The 25,808-nt window shown below is 41.3% G+C and overlaps 1 protein-coding gene across 1 annotated transcript in view; it reads left to right on the top strand.

The window, feature by feature from the left end:
* Nucleotides 1-2,048: 2,048 nt before the first annotated feature.
* Nucleotides 2,049-25,808, top strand: part of ATXN7 (ataxin 7) — a 34,295-nt gene continuing 10,535 nt past the window's right edge. The window contains exon 1 of the mRNA XM_010141909.1: nucleotides 2,049-2,151. Coding sequence (XP_010140211.1) covers nucleotides 2,049-2,151 — 103 coding nt within the window. The remainder of the gene's footprint in view (nucleotides 2,152-25,808) is intronic.

The raw sequence follows: 25,808 nt of genomic DNA, 5'->3' as shown, positions 1-25,808 counted from the left end.
TCCTGCAACAGACCCAGAACTAGAAATCCTTCTCTCGGGTTAATGATTTCCCCCCTGCATTCTGTGCAAGCTGGTGTGAAGTCTGCAAATCCAGTGCTGTCTGAGAGGTGGGGTTGGGAGAACAGGTGACGGGGTGTGGATTTACACTGGGTTAGATGTGACACAGTAGTAGCCTGTCCATGTGCTGTTACCCCAGCTCTCGGTGTCCTGCTCACCATGGTGCGTTAGTGGTTCCAGTGGATGTGAGGCTGGAGTATTTGCTTGCCATGTGGAAACGCAGGTGTACCCAAAGAGCTCCCGCATCAAATATTAGCGATGACATTGAAGTTCGTACTTTTTTTTCCTAACCTAGCTTAATATTACACCACAGAAAGTAGATACTGAAAAATAGTTTATTATTCCTATCTGATTTTTCCCCTAGTATATATTTACGAGTTTTGCTTTGTTTGCAGTAAGCTAAGTGTGCCTGAGGTATTAATAAATTTAAAAATAAATATCATATAAATAAGCTAGAGCCGCTACTTAATTAAGTGTAAATCAGGTGATTATTTAACGTCACCTCAGTTGTGAAACAGTGCCTGTGACGTAGACAAGTCTAGCTCTGATCTGTCACAGCCATGTCAGGTGTGACAGGTCATTGTGTTTGCACCCAACGGCAAAATCCTTTTGCAGCTGTTACTGCAGGTATCATGCTTAATTTTAACATCGCACTAATAGGGCTTTTGGAAAAAGTGGGGTAGACCTTATTTTTTAAAGGCAAGTAATTACATTTCTGTTGTGAAGATACGTACTGCAAAGGGAGCCTTTAATTCTGGAAGCCTTTCGGTGTGGATGTGTTCTTTTGTCTGCGAGGAACAAAGTGGAGCCGGTGGGGCTCTCCAGGGCTGACGCCGTCATTCTGCCAGCGGTTACCTCACGTTGTGGCATGTTCCCTCTTCCAACGCAGCCCACTCAATCTGTTTCATCACTGGTGTTCCATTAATGAACAAAGCCATGGGTGTTGTTAAAAATACACATAGACAAATCGGTAGCTTTAAAACAAAAGTCTGGGGTCAGCGCTAGCACAGAGGTAAAGAATTTTAACTTAATTTTGAAGTTACTGTTGAGACAAATCTATTACTTGAGAATTTTTTTTAAAGAAAATAAGTTTTTTCTTATATCACTTTTAAACCTTTAAATAGCGTTATAGATCCCCTAACCACGTGTTTGGCAATAGTGAATTTATACTATTATGTTTGCAGTTTCCTCTTTTTTGTCTTCTAATGATTTAATAACATTTTTAGTTATACAAATGTAATATACCTATAAGTTGTGTAGTAAATGCTGTATTTAATGCTCCGGTAGTCTCGGAATGCAGTTTTAACTGTTAAATGATGTTCTTAAGAAACTGTATTCTTAAACGAAATTGTAAAAACTAATTTTATTAGTAAAAGTCTGCAAGTATGTGTGTTATCTCTGAAATCCACACATGCTCTGACATACTGTTATCTCTATTTCTCTCTCTTATAGCTGTTACACAGATCTCTGGCAGCAGATGGCTGGACTATAATGCACTGTTAAACAAATAAAACCATTAGGCATGTAATACTGCCTGGTAAATGACTGTGTGTTTAAAATGGTCTAAAAAAATAGAAAATAAAGTTCATTTTTTAATTCATTTAATGAAATTGGAATAAAATCCAACCCCCTTTCAGAATACATAAAACATCCCCTCTCATGTTGTGTTTGTCATCTGAAGTCAGTCATTTTTTATTACATTCTTGCATCTGGTATAAGATAATCAGTCCTAAATGAGTTTTCTAATAGATGTTTTCTACAAGTAATCACTCATTCTACATTTATCTTTGTAGGAAGATTTTTTTGCTTTTGTAATACTCCAGCACAAAATTATCTATTGCATTATATGCTCTTTTTTTTCCTCATTTTCAAATTTGATACGAATGTATTAAAATTATGATTCAACACTAGTGTCATGGCTTTGTAATTAAACTGTTTTCCAATAATTGTCAGCAGCTGAGAGATGCCATTTTGTCTTTTTGTTTTTAGATATGCCAATATTTGGTCTTTGCCCGGCTCATGATGATTTCTATTTGGTGATGTGTAACCACTGTAATCAGGTCGTAAAACCACAGGCATTTCAATCACATTATGGTAAGTGCTTAACTATTTTTAATAATTAAGGGTGAGGTTAAATCAGGATTAAGCCTGGCAATTTTTTTTTAAATTGTTGGTACATAGATCATTACATTATAAATAATGTCAAAGAACATAACCTGTCTGTAATCATTTTGTATACATTTTAAAGATCCTGCTCCTTTTTAATTTTTTTAATGCCTTGAAACGCAGTGTGCATACAGCTCCGCTTTGAAATGATGTGTGTTTCACAGACAGCGTGTGTAGTGTGTTTGTGTCTGTGGGTGTCATTTCTCCTTGGGTATTTATACAGATTACTTTTACAGGGGTTCTGTTACAGTGTGGATTGTGAACTCCAGCTAAAAGCTAAACTTACAAATTGTGCTGTCAAACATCCTATCCTTCCAGGGGCCAGTCAGCTTATTTATTTATTTTCAGAAGTATCAATTTGTATTTGTTTTACTGGCCCGATGGTTTTGTATATAAACTATGTGAGGAAGCTCTTGTTGTGTTGGTTGGTGTTAGCCAGTGTTTATAGAGGACTGAGAAAATGTGAAGTGCTACAGAAGTTCAAGTGCTCAGTTGATTCCTACAGAGCTAACTGGGGAGATTGGCAGTTCTCTTCCACACTCCTCTCAAGATTAGAAATGAACCTCAAACAATTTCATGCCAGTGTTTGGACAGGAGGTTTTGGGTATTCAGCTCTTTGTTTCTTGAGACATTCGGGAGCTCTTTTCTGACCAATTCAGGAGATGTTTTCTGACCAATCGCTAATAAAAAAGATCGACAGAGCATCTTCTGAACTGCTCCTTCCTCCCGCTGTGCAGATTTTTATGCATTCCTTTTTTTCGTGGCCAGTGCAACTGCTGATGGCCTCGGTGTTTAGAAGGGTAAAAGATGCTGGATGTGGACAGGGAGCCGTTTCTAGTGTTGAAAACAAGAATTAACTTTTCTTGCACCTTGAATAATCCAGCACTTTCTCAAGAAAAGATATATTTGCTTCTACTGCTGCTTAGAGACTGGGGAAGGGTCTTTCCATGCTATGCAGAGGGTGGACGTACTCTGTACCTGTCACTTCTCTTGTTTTTGTGCCTCGTGGATGTACCCCTTCCCTTGCTGTTGGATTCTGCAGTTGTTACACAAGTGACTTGGAGAAGAATCTGCATAGGTTTGGTGACATAATTCTTACTTGTTTGTTTGTTATTCTGTGGATGGCAGTACTACTAATCTTTTTTTTTTTTTTAAACCCATGATTTTGTGGACGTAAGTCTCAAGAGCTGTACCAGCCAAGAGCAAGTCCACCCCTTGCCAGTGTGATTCCTCACCTGTCACTGAGTATCAGTTTGGGATGTCCAATAAGTCTTTCTAAAATATCATATTAATTTGATTCTGACAGTTAAAAATAAATTTATGGGGGAGGACTGGATGGTGCCCAGTTCTGAGTGTTGGCATGTTGAATCTTCCATCTTGAGGTCAGTAATATGGAACTGGCCCAGGTTGGTAGTGGTGGAGAGCTGTGGATATCTGCAGACACTTTGGGTTGTCTTTCTGAAATGAGCAGGTGATCTCCAAATACCGCCTGACAAATAGGTATCTGTACTGTAGTTGTAGCTGTTGGCATGACATCCTTGTGGGCAGGTTGAAGAAGCAGTTGAAGAATTGAATAGGTATGGCATTGCTTCTTGACCATGGAAATGAAAACATGGGGTGTTGTAATGCTGCTTGCACCACTGTTAATCTCGTTACGTGAAGTTAAACTCTTCTGTAAGCACTGCTTGCAATTTAAAAGGGACAGAGCGAAGAGGGAACTACAAAGTGAAGGAATGGAAAATATTTAAAAATAAAAACCAAAAGAATAAATGCTAACACAATGTTCCCATTCTGTATCACATTGTAGGAGCGTGATCTCTAAACATGAAGCTTTCCTTAATGTAAACCTTACGTCAGTGGCAGTTTCATACTTTGAGAAAAATGTAGAAGGAGGGGGTGGAAATGAAGAGGTTATTCTTAGGATTTCTAAGCCCATTCTGAACAATGAAGAAGCTTGCTGAGGGCTGCGGTGTGCAGAGGAAACAGGCGGGGTCACTCTGATGAGAAAAACAGGCTTGGGTGGGGTGTACGTCATTAAAAGACTTAGTTTGCCAAACTAGTAGCCTCAGAGAGGTAAGAAGGCTGACTTAGTGATTTTGCATAGCACTAGCTCTCATTGCTTTGTATCAGCCTTCACATTCTTGAAATCCTTACACATTTGTCCCTCATTTTAGCAAATTTAATGTGAAAGCTGATAAATACAGCAGGTGATTGATTACCAGGCAATGGCATGGGGTTTTTTAACAGTGTGTTTCAGAAGAAGGAAATTGCTGAAGTCCTTAAATTACACAGTTCTTTTAAAGCCAAAAGTATGCTGTCATGTAACAAAGTAAAACACTCTATGGATTCATCAGTTAGTTTGTCCTGAATTAGGGCTATTGTTTTTGGCATTATTTCAGGCAGAGATTAAGTCCAAAAGTTCTGAAAAATTGCAGTGCATCAATGAAGATGTACCTTTTTGTGATGTTCTTAAGGTCTTAAAGTTATTTTTAATTGTTACTAGAGAAATAGCAATTTCTTAAAATATTCTACACTCCTGGTGATACGTGTTGCTTGTACTTGGTGTTCCTTGGAACTTGTCATATGGGATTTTGTTTTCTGAAGTAGCAGAATATGCTCTTTAAAATGTCACTTTTGTCAAAGGAGGGCTAAGCAAACTATTAGCTAAACCTAATGAGCTAATTAATTTCTTCCAAAGCATTTTGGTGATAAACTACTTAACTAGGTAGGCTGAAAGTACATTGCAGGACATGTGCTGGCTTTTTTCAAATTCTGCTTTTCGAGGCAACCTAAGCAGGCATTTGGAGTATGAATTGCCATATTAATAATTTATTTTGTATTTTTGTATATATACTATCATAGATTTGAGGAGTTTGGTGATGTATTTGGTATGCATAACACCATGTGTAGGTTAGTTTTGAAAAGCAACCGTATATGATGAGATAGCTGAAGCTTGCTTGTGGTATTTCTAACCAGTGTACAGCAGTTGGCGGTCAGTACACTGAAAGAGTTTTATCCCTTGGCCTAGCGTAGCGGTGATGCTGGGCATCTGGTGGGGCAGGAGCAGGCCGGCCAGCCAAGGAAGAATTGTTTTGAGACAAATGCTCAGGTCTGTCAGATCTCAGCTGCTTCATTTGTGGGGCTGGACAAGTGATTGAAGTCCTTTATTGCTGGTATTCTTGCTGCTGCTTTCTGAATGGTTTTGCTTTTGTGGTGTCAGCATCTTCCTTGGATGGCTCAAGATCAATTCAGAGGTGAGAGATGAAATAAAGGTGTAATGTTCAGGCACTCAGTCTCATGGGTGAAACACCTGAGATCACTTATCATAGTGACCTATTCCAAGAAATAGTATTTTCTCCAGCTCTGGATGATCGTGTGCCAGCCTCTCCAACTTCTGTGCCACACAGATCCTCCATCTGTATTTAAATCAGGAATATTACTTAAGTCCCTGCACAGTTTCCTCTCTATATATTAAATTCTTACAGTAAAAATCACTCTGCTGTCTGTCAAATTGCTGTCACGCTCCTTAAGACAATGGGGTGTGCCTGGGTCCCTTTTATTTCCTCCCTCTCCTTTCCCACAGAAACGTGCTAGATGCAGTTCTTGTGCTGCACCAAAAGGTTGCTCTCTGAGGAAGCCATTGCGACCGTTATTTTGTGGAAACCTTGAAGTGATGTGGTTTTCGGGCTATATGACCTTTTGCTGGTATTTAGACGTTCCACGGGTTTATCGCATCTCCCTGTGGTTATCAGCCTCCTGTCAGAGGAGAGCTGCTTCTCTGCACCATCTGGGCTGCTTTGTGGCTCAGAGGAGATCGCTCAGCGCTGAGGAAGTAGCCTCAGCGTAGAGATGCGGCATTTCTTCCTTCTAATTTTTCCTACGTTTTTCTGCAGATTTCCTCTGTGCCTTGGTTTCCGTAAATGCAGAGTGGGGTTAAACTCTCCTCAATAATAACAAAGGCTACCTGTAAAACTTAAACCGAGAGTGCCCATGAGTCACGTAGCGATTGTGCAAACCACCGATACAGTACGTATTGGAAAGAGCTGATGATAGCGTGCTGGGCTGTTGAGTCATTCAAAAGCTATGTCGAATGTTTTGATTAACTTGCACAGGTTTGGCGTGCAGTGGCAAAGGTGAGCAGCTGCTGTGAGCTTTGCTCACTACTGCTCTGTGAGCTGGTGAGGAATTGCTTCAGCATTTCGGTTTTCGATTGGTGCATGTTTAAACCTGAAGCACAGCATTCAGAACGGGATAATAGTACAGACTTGGTCACCTTTTGTGATTTCTAGGAGGTTGTGAGGTCAGAATAAAGAGGGTCGTCTCACAGCCTTATACTCAGCCTGAAGAGACTTGGGGGGCAGATCTGGGCAGTAGAGACGGTCACTTGTATTATTTACTTGGGTCCATCCTGCAAGTCACTGTAAGGGCTCTCGTGAAACTCCTTCATCTAATTATCTAACCGTACTCCTTCCTCCCTGAGCCAGTTCCCACACCCACTCTTACCTAGCAGGTTTACTACTCTGGCTAGTGGTAAGGGGCTTTTTGGTGTTGGTGTCAAGTGCTTGTATTCAGTGAGAACGTGATATTTGTTGTGATATCGATAGGGATAAATGATCCGTTAACTATCCCTGCCAATATGCAGTTGTGTTTTGGATGTTCTATCACACATAATTTAAGTATTACACTCTGTGCAGCCTTATGTATTTGGGTTATTCTGACATACTGTGAATTGAATATAAACTTGTCCTACCCTCTCAAATTTGGTAGCAGCTAATTGTTCTGAAAAATCTGATGTTGGTATTTAATATTTTAAAGTTTTGTTTTTCGAAGCTGTGCAGAAGTTGTTTGTTTAGAATAGAAGAGAACAGTGTTTCACATGGATTACGGAAGCAAAGATAAAGTGTCTGTACAAGGCAGCATTTGAAGCAGATAGGAGAAGAATGTACTGAGTCTTGTTCCAGAGCCATTGGACCTGAGGGCTGGAGGGTTTGTTTTCTGGTGGAGTTCTTTTGTTTTGGTTAGGGTGTGGGTGGGGGTTGTGTGGAGGTTTTTTTTTTTGGTTTTTTTTTTTCCCTTGTAGGAGATTGCCTGAGCTCATCCACGTTTTGGAGGAATAAACCTTCAGTATGGCCTGCATAATTTGCAACAAGCAAGTTGTTTGAGTAATGGTGTCCACTGCTCACTAATGTCTTTTTAAAGCAGAATAAAAACTTTTTATATAAATCATAAGATTTTTCTTGAGTATCAGTAATCTTCTGTAGTAGTTTAATCAAAATAAAACTTGATTATTGTGAGGTGTGTTACAGATGTGCTGGAGTAATTTGCCAAGCATATTGCCAAAGGTTCACAGGTGGCATTTGGCATATTATGGCTCAAGTTAATGTATAAGAGTTAACAAATTATCATTCGCAACTTCACCAGCTTCTTTTGAAATACACAGTCCTCTCACAGTGGTTTGCACGGTCCAGGATCCAGCAGTTGGATCTTAGACTCTGGGTCCAGTGACAACTAGTTTCAGTTCTTGGCAAAGATTGGTGAAATTCTGTAGCATTTGTAAGAATCATCTTGGCATGGTCCCAGAAGGGAATGGGCTCAGAGGTCAGCACAGGATTCACAGAATCACCAAAACATTTCAGAACCAAACATTTCAGCTGATTTAGTTATTTATGATGCATTATTTAGAAATAAGAAAGTACTACTCCCTGGAAAGAAACTGTAAGTATGTGTTGGGCTTTGCAATGTGTACCCCAGAGCCATTAGTTGAGTACCAAATGTGCGGTGCAGATTTCAAGGAGCGATGAACTTAAGCTCTGTGGTTAATTGTAACATTGCAAGTGGCTCGTGTGTAGGTTATTTTTGTGAGCATAATGGCTGTGGTCTTTGTTGATTATGTGAAAGCATGTTTGAGGGGTTGATGGCAGTTTTCTAGCAAAACTTCCTCCTTTTTTGTGGGTACATGGACTTGTCAAGCTCTGGTTGAAGCAATTTTAAGTATCAGCAAACAAAAAAGGTGATGTTCAGATTTAAAAACTAAATTGATTGTTCAGTTTACTGCTTACCGTGTTATTCTACCTGCAGCACTGTGTGCGCTAAAATAGTACAAGCTTGAAGTGCTTTAATGTGCTTTTGGCTTTTCTTACCTTTGGTTAGCGTGATTCAAATTTTCTGCTGTTCTGCCATAGCGGAAGACCTACATGCAGAAATCCTTGTGGTGTATTACTGGCTGAATAGAGATTATCTTTTCTTATTCTGTTGTCACTAAAATGTTGAAGTATTTAAAACAAGTCAAATGTACAAAATTATACAAGGGTTCCATGAAAACCCTGCTCCTTTAGAGTGATCTCCTTGGTAGGTATTTGGAGACTTGAGCCAAGTGCTCCCTTTTCAAGGTAAACATTGGTGGGGAAAGAAAAGTGGAAAGAAACAAAACCAAATATGTATCTTTGTGGGAAAAGAGGAATCAGTGCTGCATTCACTGTCACTTACAGAAATAGTTGTCAGCAAGAGAGAGAAAGTATGTTGATAAATAGATTGGAGTAAGATCTGAAGAGAGAACAAGCAGAGGTAATAAAAAGTGGCTGTTGAGTGTATTTGTAGCTTCATCTTGGAAGAGGCCAGCTGGGATGGTCACATTAGGTCTACGATTAAAAATGATTGACAATGAGGGAGTTACTGATCTAAAAGTCAATGTTAAGTTTCATCATTCAGAATTCATTTTGAATGATGAAATGGCACGTGGAGCAGAACACAGCTCTCATAACCATCGTTTCAGGTTTCCTGCAGGTTCAGGGAAGGCCATTCTGCATCAGCTTACGTGCTCCACATCCTTGGAAGGTTTCCTTCACAGCTTAAAGGGCTCTTTCTAGTGCCTAAGCCACTCCTTCAAGCTGGAGCTCAGGCAGAGGAGGTGGCACGCATTGCGAGGGCAGGACTTGGGCAGGCAGGGGTTGGCAGGCAGCCCTAAGCTGAGTGCAGAAGAATGAAGCCACGACCTGTTCAAGAGCTGGGGAGGTGGGAGAAGCCTGACTCAAGGTGACAAAGGGCAGGATTTCTGCTGTTGTGGAGGAGAGTTGGGAACTTGTCAGTGCCATTGAGATGTGAACTTGATGTTGGAGGGTGGGGTTAGAAGTAGTTCAATTTCAAAAGCTAACCACATGCAGATCAATTATTTGTAAAGATGTCCTCATTTATTTTTGGGGGGAGAATCTGTGTTCTCATGAACTGTGTAGATTATTCCAAGAACTGCAAGCCTCAGATGAAAACCAGAGTGCTTCGTGATTCCAAGGAGAAGTATTCTGGGAAGCTTGTAAAACAATATTGGGTATTGAACTGTCACGAAAATGGTTTGGGTTGGTTTTTGCTCTTTTTTTTCTTCGTGGAAACACATAGTCTCAAGCTGCACAGACTGTACCCTCTCATCGTACCAGCCAACTCGAACAACTGCCGTGTTTGGAAGGGAGAAGATTTGCACATTGTGTCTTTCTCTGCAAGCACAGCTTTGAAGGTTAGATAGGAGAACTCGTTGGTAACCATCAGTTACATCAATTTATTTGCCGAGATCCCACTGCTCCCAGCGCAGCGCTGAGCAGCACCTGGCTGGGGCAGCAGTGCCCAGCCAGTGCGGGCAGGAGGACAGAAGCTTTGGCAGGGCTGGTTCAGCACAGTTAGAATTAAGTGGTTTGCAGTCTGGGTGGGTGTGTGTCCGAGGAGGGGAAAGAGAGGACACGGGGGAATAGCTAAAAAGGGAAATGTGAAACAAAGAACTGAAGTAAAACACGTATAAAAAGAAATAGATGAAGACAATAAGGGGGAAGCTAAATAAGGAAGAGAGAAGAAAATCACCTTGCAGGAGGGAGAATGAAGTAGGTATGGTGCTGGGTTTATTACTCCGTATTGAGGGGGAAAAGTGGAAGAAAAGAGGAGAGGTTTAACAAGGCAAAAGAAACAAAGGCTTTTTCACTAGCTTTTTCTCTCACTGTTTTGGCAGCAATGCTGTCAGTGTAGTTTGTGTAACGTCATGACATTCTTGGATTTTGGGGTGGGGTGGATGGGGAGAACAACAGAATGTCCTACTTGACACCCTTCCTGGCTTCATCAGGTGCTGACCATCAAGGGAAGAGATGGACCTACGCAGACTTGTGCGCTGATCAATAGGTTGTCTTAGGTTTGGTTTTTCTGTCTATCCCTTTCACTGTTTCTTGCTGGATTTCTGAAATTTATTTTCAAAGTCTCATTTTCTGTACTCTAAATAGTATTTTTTTGAGTAGGATGTACATGTAGCTTTCAGCAGCTTTTGCAGTAAGAGGAAATGCCCACCAGTTCTTTACAAGTGGAGGAGAAAGGAGGCAATGTACTATATGGAGGAAGGTTACCCACGCTGGACCTACACAGTGGCGGTGTTTTGTAGGAACTTCACCTGTCGCCTCAGGAAAAGTAGGCAGTGTTCTGAAAGCTGTGTTCTCACCCGCAGCAAACGGTAACCAGGCACGTATGCAAGTGCCTTGCCTGTGGAAAATCTCGAGACAATATTATTCTTACTGAATTGAAAGAAATCAGTAGCGCTTTGTTTTTCGGCACAGCTACAAAGTAGCCGCTACCTAGTTTACTTGGGCATTATGTCAAGTGATTTTCACCCATTATTTACTCATTTTTCATCACCAGTTTGCTGGCTTCTTAAAAACAAACTTGCAGGTTATGACATGAGACTTGGCTATTTTTTTTTTATTTCTAGGCAATAAAAATATTTGAAATTTGAAATGTGATACACAAAGTCTAGAAACTGTGTTTTTAAGATATTACCAGAAGAGGGAGTGTATAACACTTCGCATACAACGAACCCTCCTAAGTTTCTTGAGGAGTAGCAGTCAATAACCATGTGATTTATGTAATAAGTTAAAAAAATAATAGTTGAAGGCTGAAATGCACTTTCAAAAGAGCACAAGTAATGCAAATGTTTAAGCTCCTCATTAGGGTTAATTCAGTTTAATGCTAAGTAATTATATTCCAATAATGTAAATGGCCTTGAAGTCAATTCAGATTCCTAAATGTTGTGTTGTGTCTACCTGTAACAAAGATTCAAACAGCTTTTCAACAGTAGTCTTGGATTAGCTCTTGCAGTGCCCAGCTCTATAAGAGCTCCATAAAAATGTGAGTTTTTTACAAATATCTTTTAAAAAACATAGAAAATAACAAGCAGTTAAATATGACATGAAATGGTAGATAAGTCTGTAATACTCTTACTGACTAAATAGGCCATCGTTACCTATCTCGAGCAGTAATGGCCAAAATACTTCCAAACCCTGTTATCTGCTATTGATGAAACTAAAACATAATGTAGTGCTTGTATAGAAAATCAGTATATCTACTCTGCCATTTATGTAGGTGTTCCTCCAGTTGTTGTGCAGCAGGGCAACAGGTTAATACTTTGAACAGCAGCAAAATGATGTAGAAGGAAAAGCCATCAGTGTGTCTAGCACATAAATTCCTGATAAACTTCCCGTATTCTGCTGCCTTGTACAAGTTCTGCAGTGTCTGAGAGCTGCTGGCTGCAAAGATTGCAATTATGTTTCCCCTGGGTGTATTAGAGAAAGAAGAGCTGTCATCAAGAGATTCTTGTCCTCTTTTCTGTTCTCTGTTCCCCAGATGGCGAGTTGCCCATGTTGGTATGAAACTCTCCCTCATCACGCTGCTTTGTGAAAGGGGCAGTTAGACCTGGAGAGCTGAAGCAGTTCTTCCATAACTGAGTTTTTCCTCGTTGTTTGGCAAGATTGACAGAACATCTTTATCTTACAGTTCTGTGTAGAGTAGCTTTTCAAAAGGATCCTTTGTTTTTGGCCAGATCACCTTATGTTTTTAGCCTATAGGATTTTCTTCCTGCATCAGGCAGAAGTTGTGTTGTGCCCTGTCCTCTGTGTGTCACCTCGCCGGCTGCAGAGAACCTGTTTGTCATGTGTGGCGGTGGGAAAAGCCCTGGTTTCTGCGGTGTGGTGCAGCTGATGCCGTGGGTTAGGTAGGTATACCCCTTTCAGTGTGCCCTTACGCCTTTGAGCCTGAGCCTTTCCCATGTTTGTGGATTATTTGTAGAGCTGGATTTGAGCTGATCAGCAGAAGTTCTGTGTGATACCCTTTGACAGTTTTAAGAGCTGTTCATTCCTGTCTGAAGATACTCACATGGAATTGATGGCTCCTCTCCTTGCTAAGAGGAAAGCTGGCTGTCTCCTCTGTTACTATGTGGCTGAAGCCTTCATTTGAGTTTGTAGGCGAAGCATTTTGATGTTCTGCTGTATTAGGGTGGACTTAATGAATTGTTTTAATTTCTTTCACTCTTCTAGATTATAATGAGGAGCCTTACAGTGCTCTGTGAGGCCCTGGCTCTTCTCATCATTGGCAAGGGACTAGCTAGCACTCATTTTCTCCCATTTCATTTTGGCTTACAGCCTCTGACAAGGTACATGTACCCATGTGTATACTGGAAACATGCCATGTTGGCCCTCTCCTGGCCTCTGAGGTCAAAGGAAAGGTTTTTAAGCTGCCACTGTTCAGTCCCCTCCTCATCCTAGTGCCATGTACTCTTTGACCAAAGGTGGTCATGTGGTCACAAAGCTATCCCCAGCCAGCTTCTAAAAATACCTGCGATTGCTTTGATATCCACAGAAAGTATATAAATTTATGTGTGTGCAGTGTTGCAAGGCTTGATGCTCACATTTTGCTTGTCATGGGTTGAGAATGATGGCTAATGTCACTTAAATTTGGTAGCGACCAGTTCCTTTCTTGGCCCAGCTCTCTGTAGGATTGATCAGTGCTCAGAGGATGGGTGCTGACCTTTAGGACTATACTCATCACCTTTTTCTGTGATCACAAGAATGTACCCGAGGAGGCTGGAGGCTTGGCAGATAGTTAGGACGTGCTGAAAGCTGGGCTGCTTGCTATTTCCTCTGCCCTGTCCCAGTTGTCCGGGTGGCAGTGGTCCGCAATAGCTGTGGTTTAGACTTGAAGTCTAATTACTCAATGTGTTTTCTGGTTTTAGTCCCTGAAAATGGCATAATTCTATATAGAAGCCTTCACTCTGTGTGTACACACATGCTATACAGGCAGCAGTTAGATTTTCTGTTTCTGGTGTAAACAAGCACATTGTGTAAGTGGAGTTGATACTAAGGCATGAAGTGCTGTCACTTGATTGGGTACCAACAAGCCTGTCAAGTTGTTCCTCTGTACTCAAGTCATACGTTTCATTTTGGACTCGCTCCACTTTTCTGAAACCTAAGGAACTTCTAAGCATGCCCACTTGGAAAAAAACCCACCAAAACCAGAAATCTTGCCTGATACAACTGTGTCTTCTGTATCACATAGCTGCCACTTCAGGTAGTCTCCTGCTGGAGAGAAAAGTCCACTGATTTTAAAGACCATTGCCCAGTGGTTCTGGAGGTTCTGGGGATTTCATTCATGATGGGACTTTGGAGCACTCGTTTCCAACTTCAGAGAAAAAAAGACACGCAAGGCCTTAAATACCAGTCAATAGTACTACCTGTTAACATGGTTTTGCTGCTCCCTTCACCAAGGGTGGCTTCGTGGTGTCACATAGTACATGGCAGGGTTCATTCTGTGTGCGCTTCGTGGTGCCAAAGTTGGTTTTCCGAGTAACCACGCTGGAGTTCTTGATTCATCAGCTTTAAGAAGTTTGGTGTTGGCTCAAGGCCCATCATTCTCTTCCTTCCAGGAAGAATAATAATAGTAGCCAATAACCAAACAATCTCTTCGAAGCAAAATATTTACAACAAAACCATTTTAGACAGCACTAAATGTAAACATAAGCAGTGTAAGCAAGCCCAGGTTACACAGTGTTGATATCAATCAGATGAAATTCCTTGGAAGTCTAATTTTTTTTAATGTACCCTCTCAAAACTTCCAAGAACTGGCGAACTACTTCCTGCAGCTCACAACCCAGTTCTCTATCACCCCCAGGCGCTCAGGCCTCCAGCCTGTTCCCTGGGCTCGAGTCACCCTGACTCTTGCTAGTCCTGGCTCTGTTAATTGCTGGCTTTGGCACGAGAAGGCTTGTGGTCTGTGAGACTGTCAGGGCTTTGAACGGATGGTTTTACTCTTTGTTACGAAGAGAGCAGATGGTGCAAAGGCTCGAACTGAGCCGTCAGGACTGGGGGAGAGGGCAGGGACGCTTTTTGCTGTGGCAGTGTTAGCTCGCACAAGCCAACTTAAAGTGATTGCGAAATTGGTGCCTGAGATTGCTGAATTTTGAGAAAGGATAAATGAGTTGTTTCATGTGCAGCGGAGATTAATGAAGCCTGGTCGTCTGTGGCTTTCTCCTCGCTCTCCCTCCTGTTGCAACACCTCCTGCTCTCTCCACAAACATAGCTACAGGTTTCATGTCGTGGTTTTTGCCTGCCACCTTAATAAGACGTACGCGTGCCACAGCTAGGCTGCTGTGTGCACGTGAGAACCGGCCAGGGAAGATCTTCCTGCCTTCCTTCTGTAAGAGCACTGAGAGGTTCTACCTTTTCTGTCCGAGTGCTGATTTTAACACTAGCGATAAACCCCGTGTCAAGTCCAGCTCTTCAGATTTCTAAAAATTAACCTAATTTCAAACTACAGAATGCTAAAATGTGGACAAGCATTTATCTCATTTCACTAAACCAAGCAAGAAGATAGAATGTAAGTAAAAGATTAAAAATTATCTAGCTGGTATCAAAATCTGTTTTCTTGGTGATGAAAAATGTGCAGAATAGTGCAGGTGGTAGAATGATATTTTTCTTTTTTTTGGTGCATTTCTTAATGTTCTGCGGTACTTATTCATTCTAGGGAGCTCCTGTATGGGTGTACACTGTGATAGCATCGTAAATGGTATAAATTATCTTCTCATGTTACACATATTCAGTGAGGAAGTGAAGGGAGGGAGGTGATCCTGTTCTTTATGTTATCTTGAGTAGCAGGAAGGAAACTTTCTTTCACTGCAATGGCTTCAACACAATTCAAGTTGTCCTTCCTGGGTGGTCTTGCAACACCAAAGACCTGGACGTTGGGTTCTCTGCAATGATTCATATTGAGCTGCTGCTCTCCCTTCTGCCCTGCCGGCGCTGTCCCTCTGATGTTAGAGCAGGAGTCCTGTCACTTCAGCCTCGTCCCCTGGGAGCGAGCAGCAGCGCAGGCATACATCCCTTTGTGCATTTATCTACACAAAGTACTATTACAGTTTCCATGGCTAATTTTAGGCCTCTGAACTCAGGTATTGATGGATGGTATAAGCTTTTATATTGAATCTAATATTGTTGGTGTTTTGGGGTTTTTTTTAAGTAGCATTAATAGGAAAAAAACCTTAAAACCTTTTGTAGTGTTTATTACCAGGAAAAGAACTTCATAATTTAATTTTATGTAACAGGTTGTTTTTACTGCATCAAGTAAAATTACTTCTGCATTTGTCAGAGTGCACTTGCAGCATGTGATTTAACTGTGGCACACTCACAATCTGTCTCAAGGTGAAACCCCATGAATATTTAATCTATAGAATATTTACTAATAGAAGGCTTCAGTCACTGGAAAATAGTAAGTCAAAACAAAGGCACAGATTGAGACAGTTGGTGTATGTGCTGCTGCTGCAACACAGACAGGCATAAAATCCCGTCGCGTTCTCTCTCTGCCATTGTGGGCCCTCCCGTGAGCCGGTGCCGTTTTCTCCCCGTGTGAATGTACCGTCATGCCTCTCCCTTCCATTCCAGCCCCTGGCTTGACGCCCAGCTGCTGGGGGTTCTTGGCAGTTGGGCTCTTTGTCCTCGCTCTTACTCAGAAGGAAGACAGCTTTCTGTATTGTTCCGTGTGGGAATTAAATTGTCTGCTCTTGGTCAGTTTATTTGTGGAACAAGCAACAAAATAGAAGTTACTTGGCCTCTTGGTCCAAAACTGAGAGTAGGCCAAATCAAAGACTAAAGAAGGATAAATACTAGTTTTTAAGATGAAAAATACATCAGTGCTGGTTCCTCACATAGTAGTTCGAAGTCGAGAATTTTGTGAGCCACTAAAATCTGTTGGAGACTTACCCAGTTTTAATTACGGGTGTTCAGTAGGAGAGTGTACGATGGAAACAAACCCTCCACACACAGGCATGGCTCTGGTACTAATTTTAGCGATGGAAGGAGATGTGTTTTCAAAACAGTGTAATCCAAGGAAATGTCTCTGTATTCCTGAGTTGTCCTTAACAGTTAATGGATAGGGGATGTGAGCTGTCAACTTGTCTCAAAATTGAGAGCAAAAGAGAAGCTGGTTGCTGCCTCATTCTGAGGGCACAGACCTGGGAAAGTTAGTGTTTGTGTGTTAGGATTTAGAATTCATTTCTAAGCTTGTTAACGGGAGCAGTAATCTCCAGGTTTCTGCATGTTCCATTAAAAAAAAAAAAACCAACAAAAAAACCCTGGCCCAGACAAAACCCAATCTGCAGAGATAGTGCTCCCTGCTTCTGTTTAACCCCTCTCAATGAAAAGAAATACCCTAACACACTGATGCTAATGCAGAAAGGCATTTGTACAAGCCAACTGCCTTTCCACTTGGCAAACTTTTTGTTTTGGTGTAAAAGTGATTTGCGTGGTTTTAAAAATTAATTTGGGTGTAATTCAATAAGTGAAGATAGACCAGAAATGTCAGCTTTGATTATGACAATTTAAAACAAGAGCAAAAGCCACAAGCTGTTTCTTCCTTTTCTTTTTTGTGAGCAGATACACTTTGGAAATGATCCAGAAATCAGTAATTTGGTAAAACTTAGGTTTTAGTATCCCTGTGCTGAAGACCTGGAAGTTCAGGGCAGCAAATACTGGAGTAAATTTTTGCTGAGTGTCTTCCAATGTGTTGCTGGGGTGTTGGGGGTCATGTCCCCCTGGGCCACTGACAGCCCAGGGAGCTGCAGCCGTGGGGGTGCTGGGTGTCCCCCAGGCTGGCTCATACAGCCCCAGGGGGGCCATCCCAATATGGACACGCCATGACCCTATCTGACCAGCATCGATGCCACCTCTGTGGCGGCAGTGGCCGTTGTCAGCAGCAGCCTTGTAGGTAAACCAGAAGCCCTGGGGTTTGCCACAGGGTGCCCGAGGCCAGCCTGGAGCCTCAGAACTGCTGGTGCGACAGCCCAGTGTGGACATCGGTGTTGCCCACGTGTGGGTTGTGAGGCCTCAGCGGAGCACGCGGAGCGTCATGGATAATTGCCCAGCAAGGGATTAAGCACTGCAAGCGGCCCACGTGAGCCCTTCTGAAATGTCACCGGAGCAGCCTGACCAGACTCCAGAAGCCCGTGGGCGGCAAGTTCCCCGCGACCAGGGGCGAACCGATGAGCTCTGCTCCGCGCCGTGCCCCACAGCCCCTGCCAACACCTGTGCCAGGGCTGTTCTCCAGAGCTCGTGCTGGCTGTATGGGTGTACTTGGCTGAGGGGCCGCGGGAGGCAGCCTCTGCCACCGAGTTGTTTCCCTGCAGAAGCTGGAAAATCCCCAGAAAGCGCTCTGAAGCCACAGCTCTGATGGGAAAAGTGCAAGGGGAGAAAAGAGCAATAAAAACTTAGCTGATTGCAATCCTGTCAGACCTCTAGATAAATTGGCAGCTGTTAATCAAAGTGTTAATTAAAGAAACTATTAAGAGCGTGTTCATTTTAGCTTGTTTTCCTGAGTGCGCTCATCCATGTAATTTATAAATCAGAGGGCAAATACATTCCTTGTTACGGCTGTGCGGATGGCTGGCTGTGGCAGGATGGTCCATGCCCTTACACCTCAGCTTTGGAGGAAATGGGAACTGCAGCCCCAGCCTGGATGTGTCAAGTGCAGTCGTGGTTTTATTGAAAAGGTTAAACTCGCACAAGTGTTTTAGTTAGCACATCCTAATTACAGCACTGCTCCGTTCTTTCAAAGTGAGATGTGAAAAGGCTGGTTTATTTAATTCAAAAGTCATTGTTGTGCAAGCACAGTAGGTTCATGCTCTTGTTTGACTGTATTAGTGATTTCTGTGAGACTCTGCTGTGCTAATGCTGCAGTAAAATTTTAATTAGTGTACAGTTAGCGTGGTCAGTGTTTTTAAACATGGAAACAGTTGTTTCACACCAATTGTGAATGACTAGTGTGGATGAAATAACCTGTAATGATCCTTTTTTGTAATTGAAAAATTATTAATGCCTAAAAATGTGAAATGAGGGTAAAATAATGTAAGGATCTGACTTAAAAGAAGAAACCATCTGCTTTCCATTGATGTTGCAAATCGAGTATTTCTGCTGCAAGAGATTTCAAATTTTGGGAGGTTGCTTGTCCCTTGAAACATCTTTTACAAATAGTGCAATTCACCCTACCACAGCTCTGCTTCTCATCCATCTTCCTTTTCCATCATGAAGGAGTGAAAAATGTTATGTTTAAAACCTGGGAGCAGGAAATGGGGTGTCAGCTGTGCAGGCAGAGCCCCAGCCTGGAGCCCTGGTACTGCCCTCACTGCTCCGCCAGGTTTTCCTGCGAGTGGGCACTGCCCACGGGGGTGGAGGCTCAGTAGCGCTGTTGTCATGTCTGCCACAGGGAGTTGTTGCATCTGTAGGGAGTGCCTGGTCGGTGCTGTACACACAAGGACAGAGGTGAGAGACAGGTAACATCGGAGACAGCAACGGGAGCTTCCTTCTCATCTCCGTCAGTCAGTGTTTCCTCGACTGCCGTGAGCAGTGACATCTCAGGGAGAGGAGTGCTCTCGTAGTTGCCTACTTCAAAGTAGCACATACATGTTTATCTTTTTTAATCTTACAAAGCATTCATAGCGAGTGACAGTGGATGTCACTAGGTAGTTGTGCAGGGCATAAAAAAAAATTGTGCTTGATGTCTTTTTATCCTGTAGTTTCTTAATGACAAAATCAAATGATGTGATTTACTTAGTGACTCTACAATTTTGGTCTAGATCCTGTGATATTTCCTCTTACTCCCCTGTTCTCCTTGTTCTCTGTCATATGCAGAGCTTTCTATCTCGAGGCCTTGTTTTATGCCCATCTCCAGAAGTTTATCGGTTAGTCGGTAACCCCCTTTGTGATTTGGTTCACTAACAGCTTTTAAGCAAGTTTTCGATGTCGCTGTATTTTGTTGTGTGTTGATTAACGTTTGCGACCTGTAAAGAAATAGCTACAGGGGAAAACATGAGAATTCTTGGTTGTGGCATGAATAGAACCATTAGCAAGGTGGAAGCTAGACAGGCATTTGGGTATGTGAACTCTGAATACACTGCGCCGTATTATAATGCTACGTGATAAGGTCTTGTAAGAGAGTATTGTTGATGCTGAAGGGCAGAAAGAGAGAAGATCAGAATTAGGTGGTGGTTCTTCCCTTAATTCATTATTCCCATGCTTTCAACACACAGTTCTTTAATAAACTTCTCTTCACTCAACTTTTTATTAAACTTTGGAATAAAGGTTTTTTATTTTTAGGTTGCTTGTTGTGAAAAGATTTTCTTTGTCATTCAGGGTAAGCATATATGAAATAACAGTTTTCCAGCTGTATTTTTGAGGAAGCTGACCCATACTGCATCTTGGTATGCTGCTGATCTGTACTGGTTAGCTTTGTCTGATGCCTTTGCTTATTGTCACTGTGACTTTACTGAAATTTATTCCAAATATCAATATTTTCTTTTAATAGCAGAAGCATTATTTATTCAATACCCGCTTTTTAATCAGGCAGTTCAGGTATTGTCATGTCATCCACAAGCTGCCCAGAGATTAGTGCTAATAATGTGGACATTGTAATCTGTCCATGGCCCGATTACCATCTAAGACAGAATCGCAGAATCGTTTTGGTTGGAAAAGACCTTGAAGACCATCAACTCCAACCATTAACCCAGCCCTGCCAGGTCATCGCTAAGCCATGTCCCTCAGCGCCACATCTACACGTCTGTTAAATCCCTCCAGGGATGGGGGCTTCTTTTAGAAATCCGATTTTCAGGTATTGAAGTTGCCTTTCAGAATCTCACTAGTGAAAATGATCTTTACCCACTTCTTCTGTTTTCTTCAATGGTGGCAACAAAACCGTGACCCTGCTTACGTGGAATTTCACGCTCCCTTATCTAACGTATTTTGCACTGCAATTGCTGTGAGTGGATTTCAGTTCTCTAAAGTAAATCTCTGGGAAAATTATACGTATTTAAAAATCAGAAATCTAGTAATTAGTTTTACAGTTTTAAAAGTAGCCAGTGCTTCTCTAACTGCTGTAATGAAATGAACGAAATAATAGCGAGCATTTGCATCCTGTTTCTGTTCAAAGGGATGTGGTTAACTAACTAACTAACTGTCATAACACCCCCTGGGATTTGAGTAAATAATTTGCAAATATTACAATTTAAATGTGGGGAAGCTTCAGAGGGCTGAAGTGGTGCGGTGAGGCTGGGGAAGACGACAGCCAGAATACGTCTCAGAGGATGTTTTCCAATTCCCAGCTCTACTCGCATTTCCTTTCTGAAGTGCTCTGGTAAACCTGCTTTTAAAAACAAACTGAAGTGAAAGTTGGGCTAAAATCTGTCAGTCTAAGACTTTGAGCCTGATAGGAAGCAGGTTACATTAGACTTGTAGTTGAAGTAGCTATTTCAAATGCATCATTCAAAATGATCCGTGGCTTTTGGTTGCATTGAAGTTTCAGTTTCATGAGGAAGATTAGTTAAGTGTGCTGGACCATCATAAATATCCATCCAGGTATGCTTTATTTACACCTTAAAATCACTGAATTACTGTGCAACTTGAATGATACCCTGAAACCCAAATATTTGTGTATGTGGGAGCTTTGGATTCTCAACCGGGTGTTTGTAACCAGAGCATATCTTAAAAAAAAAGAAAACCCCAAAACTCTGTAAATGTGAATTTTCAGAATAAATCGATGCTCCCTAGTTAAAGCACAGCTAGATTTTATATGCTTTATAGGGACACTGGTAGTGTGTGTTTCGGAGGTGATGGATAGGGGAATGGTGCAGGAGTTTGTACAACAGCGTGATGGTCTCTCTGACGAGGGACACTGGACAGCGGAGCGGGAAGTGACTGCTCCAGCACTGTTGTTAACCAAAGGTGCAGATGACACGTGAAGCTTAGTGGTGGTACAGCCCTGATTTGGGAAGTAAAAGTGTCCCAGGAATTGAGAACTTTGGAGCATTCCTGGTGAGCAGTTAGAAAGGTTTTGATGTGTTTTCTTTGTCTGTTGGCTTCAACAAAGGGTATTCTGAGAGGAAGGTAATTTGAGTTCTTATTGTGGGAAGGCGCAAATGTTTCATGGCACTTGCCAAACTGGAGCCTCCACAAAGTGCTTTGATATGAAAGAACATTTTAAAGGGAACTTTAAAAATCGTGGATCTCTGTAGTTGCGTTTTGCTCAGTAATGTGTAACTTCAACTTAAATTCTATCTTTTTGCCTTGAAGGTGATTTTATCTTCTTGGGTATTAACCATATCAACGTAAATGTAAGACCATCTTTGAGCCATGTTTTAGCAGGCGAAGGTGCAATGTGAAAACATATAAACCAGCACATTTTAAATCTCTGCCAGGCAAAGCAAACCTGTTAAGATCAAGTCGTGGAGGTAGACTCTGGGTTTTAAAATACACTCTTCAAAATTAGTTAGGTATTGCATTTTAATGGATTTTCGAGAAGAGAGACTTTTTAAGTAAAGTTGTTTTAATCATTGCAGCTTAACTGTTTCCTTACATGGAAGTGTCTACACGGGCAATAGAAACTTTCTATACTGCGGTTGTGCTGAATGCTCTTAAAGTGAGGAAGTGCAGGACTTAAAGTTGCATCAGTATTGCTAACTCGGCCATAGTCTGTGTAAAATATTATATAAACCTATGTCTTAGATAAATAATTTACACCTATTACTATTTACTTATAATATTGACGAACTCAAATCCAGATAAGGAGTACCATTGTACTAAGCGATGTAAATACATAAGGCAACATAATGCTTACATATGTACCACCCTGACTTGCATTTGGTATGCTGCAAGTTATAAATTATATACTAGATGATCTACTTCCTTTTTTTTTCTTTCTCTTCTGCTAAAGTGTTATTTTTTTCCTGTGAGCAGAGTGTTGTAAGCATCCATGGGTATCAGTCAGATTCTCTTTGTGGTTTTGTTAACACTGGGTGATAAACAATAATATCAGCTGCCAGTTGCGAAGCGATGGTTTTTTTATGAAATAGTAAGAATTCTCTCTAGAGACGTGACAGATTGTATGGATGCCAATCACGCCGTGACAATCTGTCATACTGATAGCTTGGACTCCATAAATATTCCTTTCTGAGACTTATTTGCTGGAGTGAGAAGTATAACTTGGTTTAGGTGCTGTCTGTTCAGCTAAGAGTGTAAGTTTAAACACCACACAATGGAAGATGGAATGACCTCATCCCGCCTTACAGTCCAAACAGAACTGATGGGATGATTAAAGGGACAGGAGTGGAAGATTAAGGCAGAATCCTTGGTATCTAGGCCCCGTGATTAGAGCGGGATAATGAAGCAGCAATAAGTGAGCGAGCAGCAGATCAAGGTCCTGCACAGGCGATTGTTCCCAAGCAGCTGCACGCTGCCAGGGTGCCATCAAAGGCAGAGCAATTTGCCTGCTCTGCCCGTGATTGTTTTAGCTCCCAAGTTGCCCCTGTGAAATCCTCATGGATCTAATTTTTTTTTCTTTTTTCTTTGTCATGGTGGGGTCAGAGTGATGGTGGATCACAGCCCAGTACAGGCGTTTAGGGTAGAGCCGCAAAAGGGATTTTAGTTGGTTGCTTAGTAATATCTGGAACTATGGGATGGTGCCCTGCCACAGCGGTGTCCCAGTCTGTGCTTTCCTGTCGTGTCATGGACCTGAGCCTTCTAGAGAAATGAGAAGATCACGTAAATGAGCTCTCCACAATTACTACAGAAATGTAATACTCATACTGACAGAAAATACATTTTATCCTCAGGTAAAAGATGCTTGTTTTAATGTGGCTGTACTAAATAATTTCTCAAATGACAAGTCGAACAGTAGCTTAGTATGATGGAAAAAATTGTTTGCTTTAAGTTGTTTTTACCATTCGTATACTTCAGCTGAGACAGACGTATAAAATAATTACTTAAAGTTACCTTTATACTTCATTTGAATATTTAATTCTATAGGCTGCGTAATTCTCTTATACCTTGGTAACCTACGTTAAAACTGTCTGAATGTTAACTGAAGCTGCAGCCTATTTTGCTGAATTAAACTTGCGTGGTAGTTTGAATGCATGTGCTTCATTTGTAATGACAGTTCTGCTAGGACCAACACACTTCAGTTTGACTTTTTGCCCCATACTTATGTAAGAAGTCAGTATAAAAAAAAGGGGGGTTATGAAATTTGATCTGTACATCTTGTATTTGCTGCCCAAAGCTATGAATTGATGTCCAGAGAGAATGAACAGCACGAAACACTTCCTAGAGTTTGGGAACCAAGTATAGACTTGGGAAGAACATTTTAACAGTATTGTTCCTCGTACTTTTTGTTGTTGTTAAGCATATACCAAAGAAAGCAGCATTTTATGAAAACCAGAATATTTTTCTCTATAAGATTGTTTCTTCTTTTAATATAGAAGTTAACTTATAAACCACAGTAATTCCAAGAGTTTAACTGTTGATGGAGGAATAAGTAGTAGTAGCCAAACATGGTGACAAGAAGCTTTTTTTCTTCTTTCCCCTTTTTTATCTTCCCCTTTCAGGTTACTTTTTTTTGCATTTTGTCACAATTTAGTACAAAAAAAAAATCCTGCTCCCAAGAGTTTAGAACTGTATTACACAAGCGCAGAGTTTGAACCGTCACTTTGACATGCTGTGAAAGCAGTCATGACATTCAAAAATAGTTTTTCTTTCAAGAGTTCTATGAAGGGCCAGGACGGGAGGTGAGTGCTTACTTTTAAAATTTGAAAACTGAGCACCTGGAGATCATTATGCTCTTAAATATTTTTGGGCTGAGTCAGAGTTAATGGCAAATGGGAACCGTATTAGATTGGCAGATGATTAGTAGAGTTTATCATGATAATATGCTTCGCATAATAAGCATGGTGGTCTTGATTACTCAGTGACAGTTTGTGTAGTAATTTTCCCATTAAAAGACTGTGTCAGTCTGTCAATAAATACATTCATTAGATCACGTATGCCATGCTTAAAACACGTCTGGTTTCACAACTACTGTTAGCTTTCTCCAATAAGACATCCATGGTATTCAAAGGGTTTACAAAACAGACCTGAAGCAGATTTCGTTTAAAAACACGAGGTTTTTTTAAGAAGACTGGAACAATAAATATGAGCAAATCCCAGTAGCAGCCCTACCTCTGCTTGTACATAACTCAACAGGTCCAGGCAGGTTACAACGAATGGGCTGAGAAATCTTTGTTTCGTTGATAAACTGTACAAGTCATGGTTCCTTACAGAAGAGGTGAGTAAAGGTTTTGCAGACTTAGAATGTGATAATATCTCATTCAGAAATTGTCCCAAAATTCTGGAAAAAGCTCATTTGTCTTGTGTTGTGGGTTTGGGGTTTTTTTTGTGTGTGTGTTCTAAATCATACACACCTGTCCCTAGAAGGGAAATTCTCTGTCAGGGAGACTGTAATTGTGGTATGTGATCAGCCATTAGCCTTAGTTCTCTTAAGGCAATTTTTTTTATTATTATCAGCAGTTTAAAACACTTTCTTTTTATATTAACTCACTTGTTTGAGACTGGTGCTAAGAAATATTCATGCAAGTAGTACTCAGTAACCTCTCAGTTTGGTACAAGTACAGCACCAATTAAAGTTGCCAGAAAAGAAGAGCTCATATCATTTGGATTATTAATGAGATTAGTATTTTGTCTAGTTAATCCCTAATGATGAGACACAAGGAGGTAGTTAGTCTTATTCTAGTCCCTTTCGCTTCTCATCTGCCAGGTTTGCTCCAAGGAAGTAACACCTTCTCTTCCTTTAAAAAAAAAATAGTCAAAACAAACTCCTGAAGACTCCATTAGTCACCCACTGGTTTATTAGAGACTGTGCGTAACTGTGATAAGAACTTGGACTTTGAATTTTCTAAATATACAGAAGGTGGAAAAGTCTTGAGCAATTTTTCTATTATCTCGCAGGGTAATCTCACAGGGTGTAGCATCGCTGAACTAATGGCCCTCAAATAGTAACTTATCAGAGCTGCTCAGGGGTTCTTGCCGTTGCTATAAAAAGACGTTTGGCAATACGCAGTGTGTCATATTAGAAGCACGGCCATTTACTGGAGCATAAATATATCGATGTGCTTCACTTACAGACTCTTCAACAGCGTCTGGTTCTAGAAGACCAGGTAGATGGTTTTGAACGTCACAAATTGTTCTAAGCACTGTCATTGTAAAGCAGTGGTGTCTCGAGATGGGTAATAAATTGCAGCATTTCTGTCGGGCATTCCACCTGACCTCTCAGAGCATTTTGGTAAATACCGATTAAGAAACGGTGACTCTCGTGCAGAAGTTCCTTAGGCAGTTTGCATTTTGCAGTTAAACGGAAACACACATCAGTTGGTTCAGTCTTGACTGGAGTTTCCTAGTCTAAGGTCTAGGCTTTTTCCCTCCCCCCGCCCC

This window comes from Buceros rhinoceros, unplaced genomic scaffold (assembly GCF_000710305.1).
Source record: "Buceros rhinoceros silvestris isolate BGI_N320 unplaced genomic scaffold, ASM71030v1 scaffold10278, whole genome shotgun sequence".
NCBI classification, from domain to species: Eukaryota; Metazoa; Chordata; class Aves; order Bucerotiformes; family Bucerotidae; genus Buceros; species Buceros rhinoceros.
This window is presented reverse-complemented; position numbering and strand designations above follow the sequence as displayed.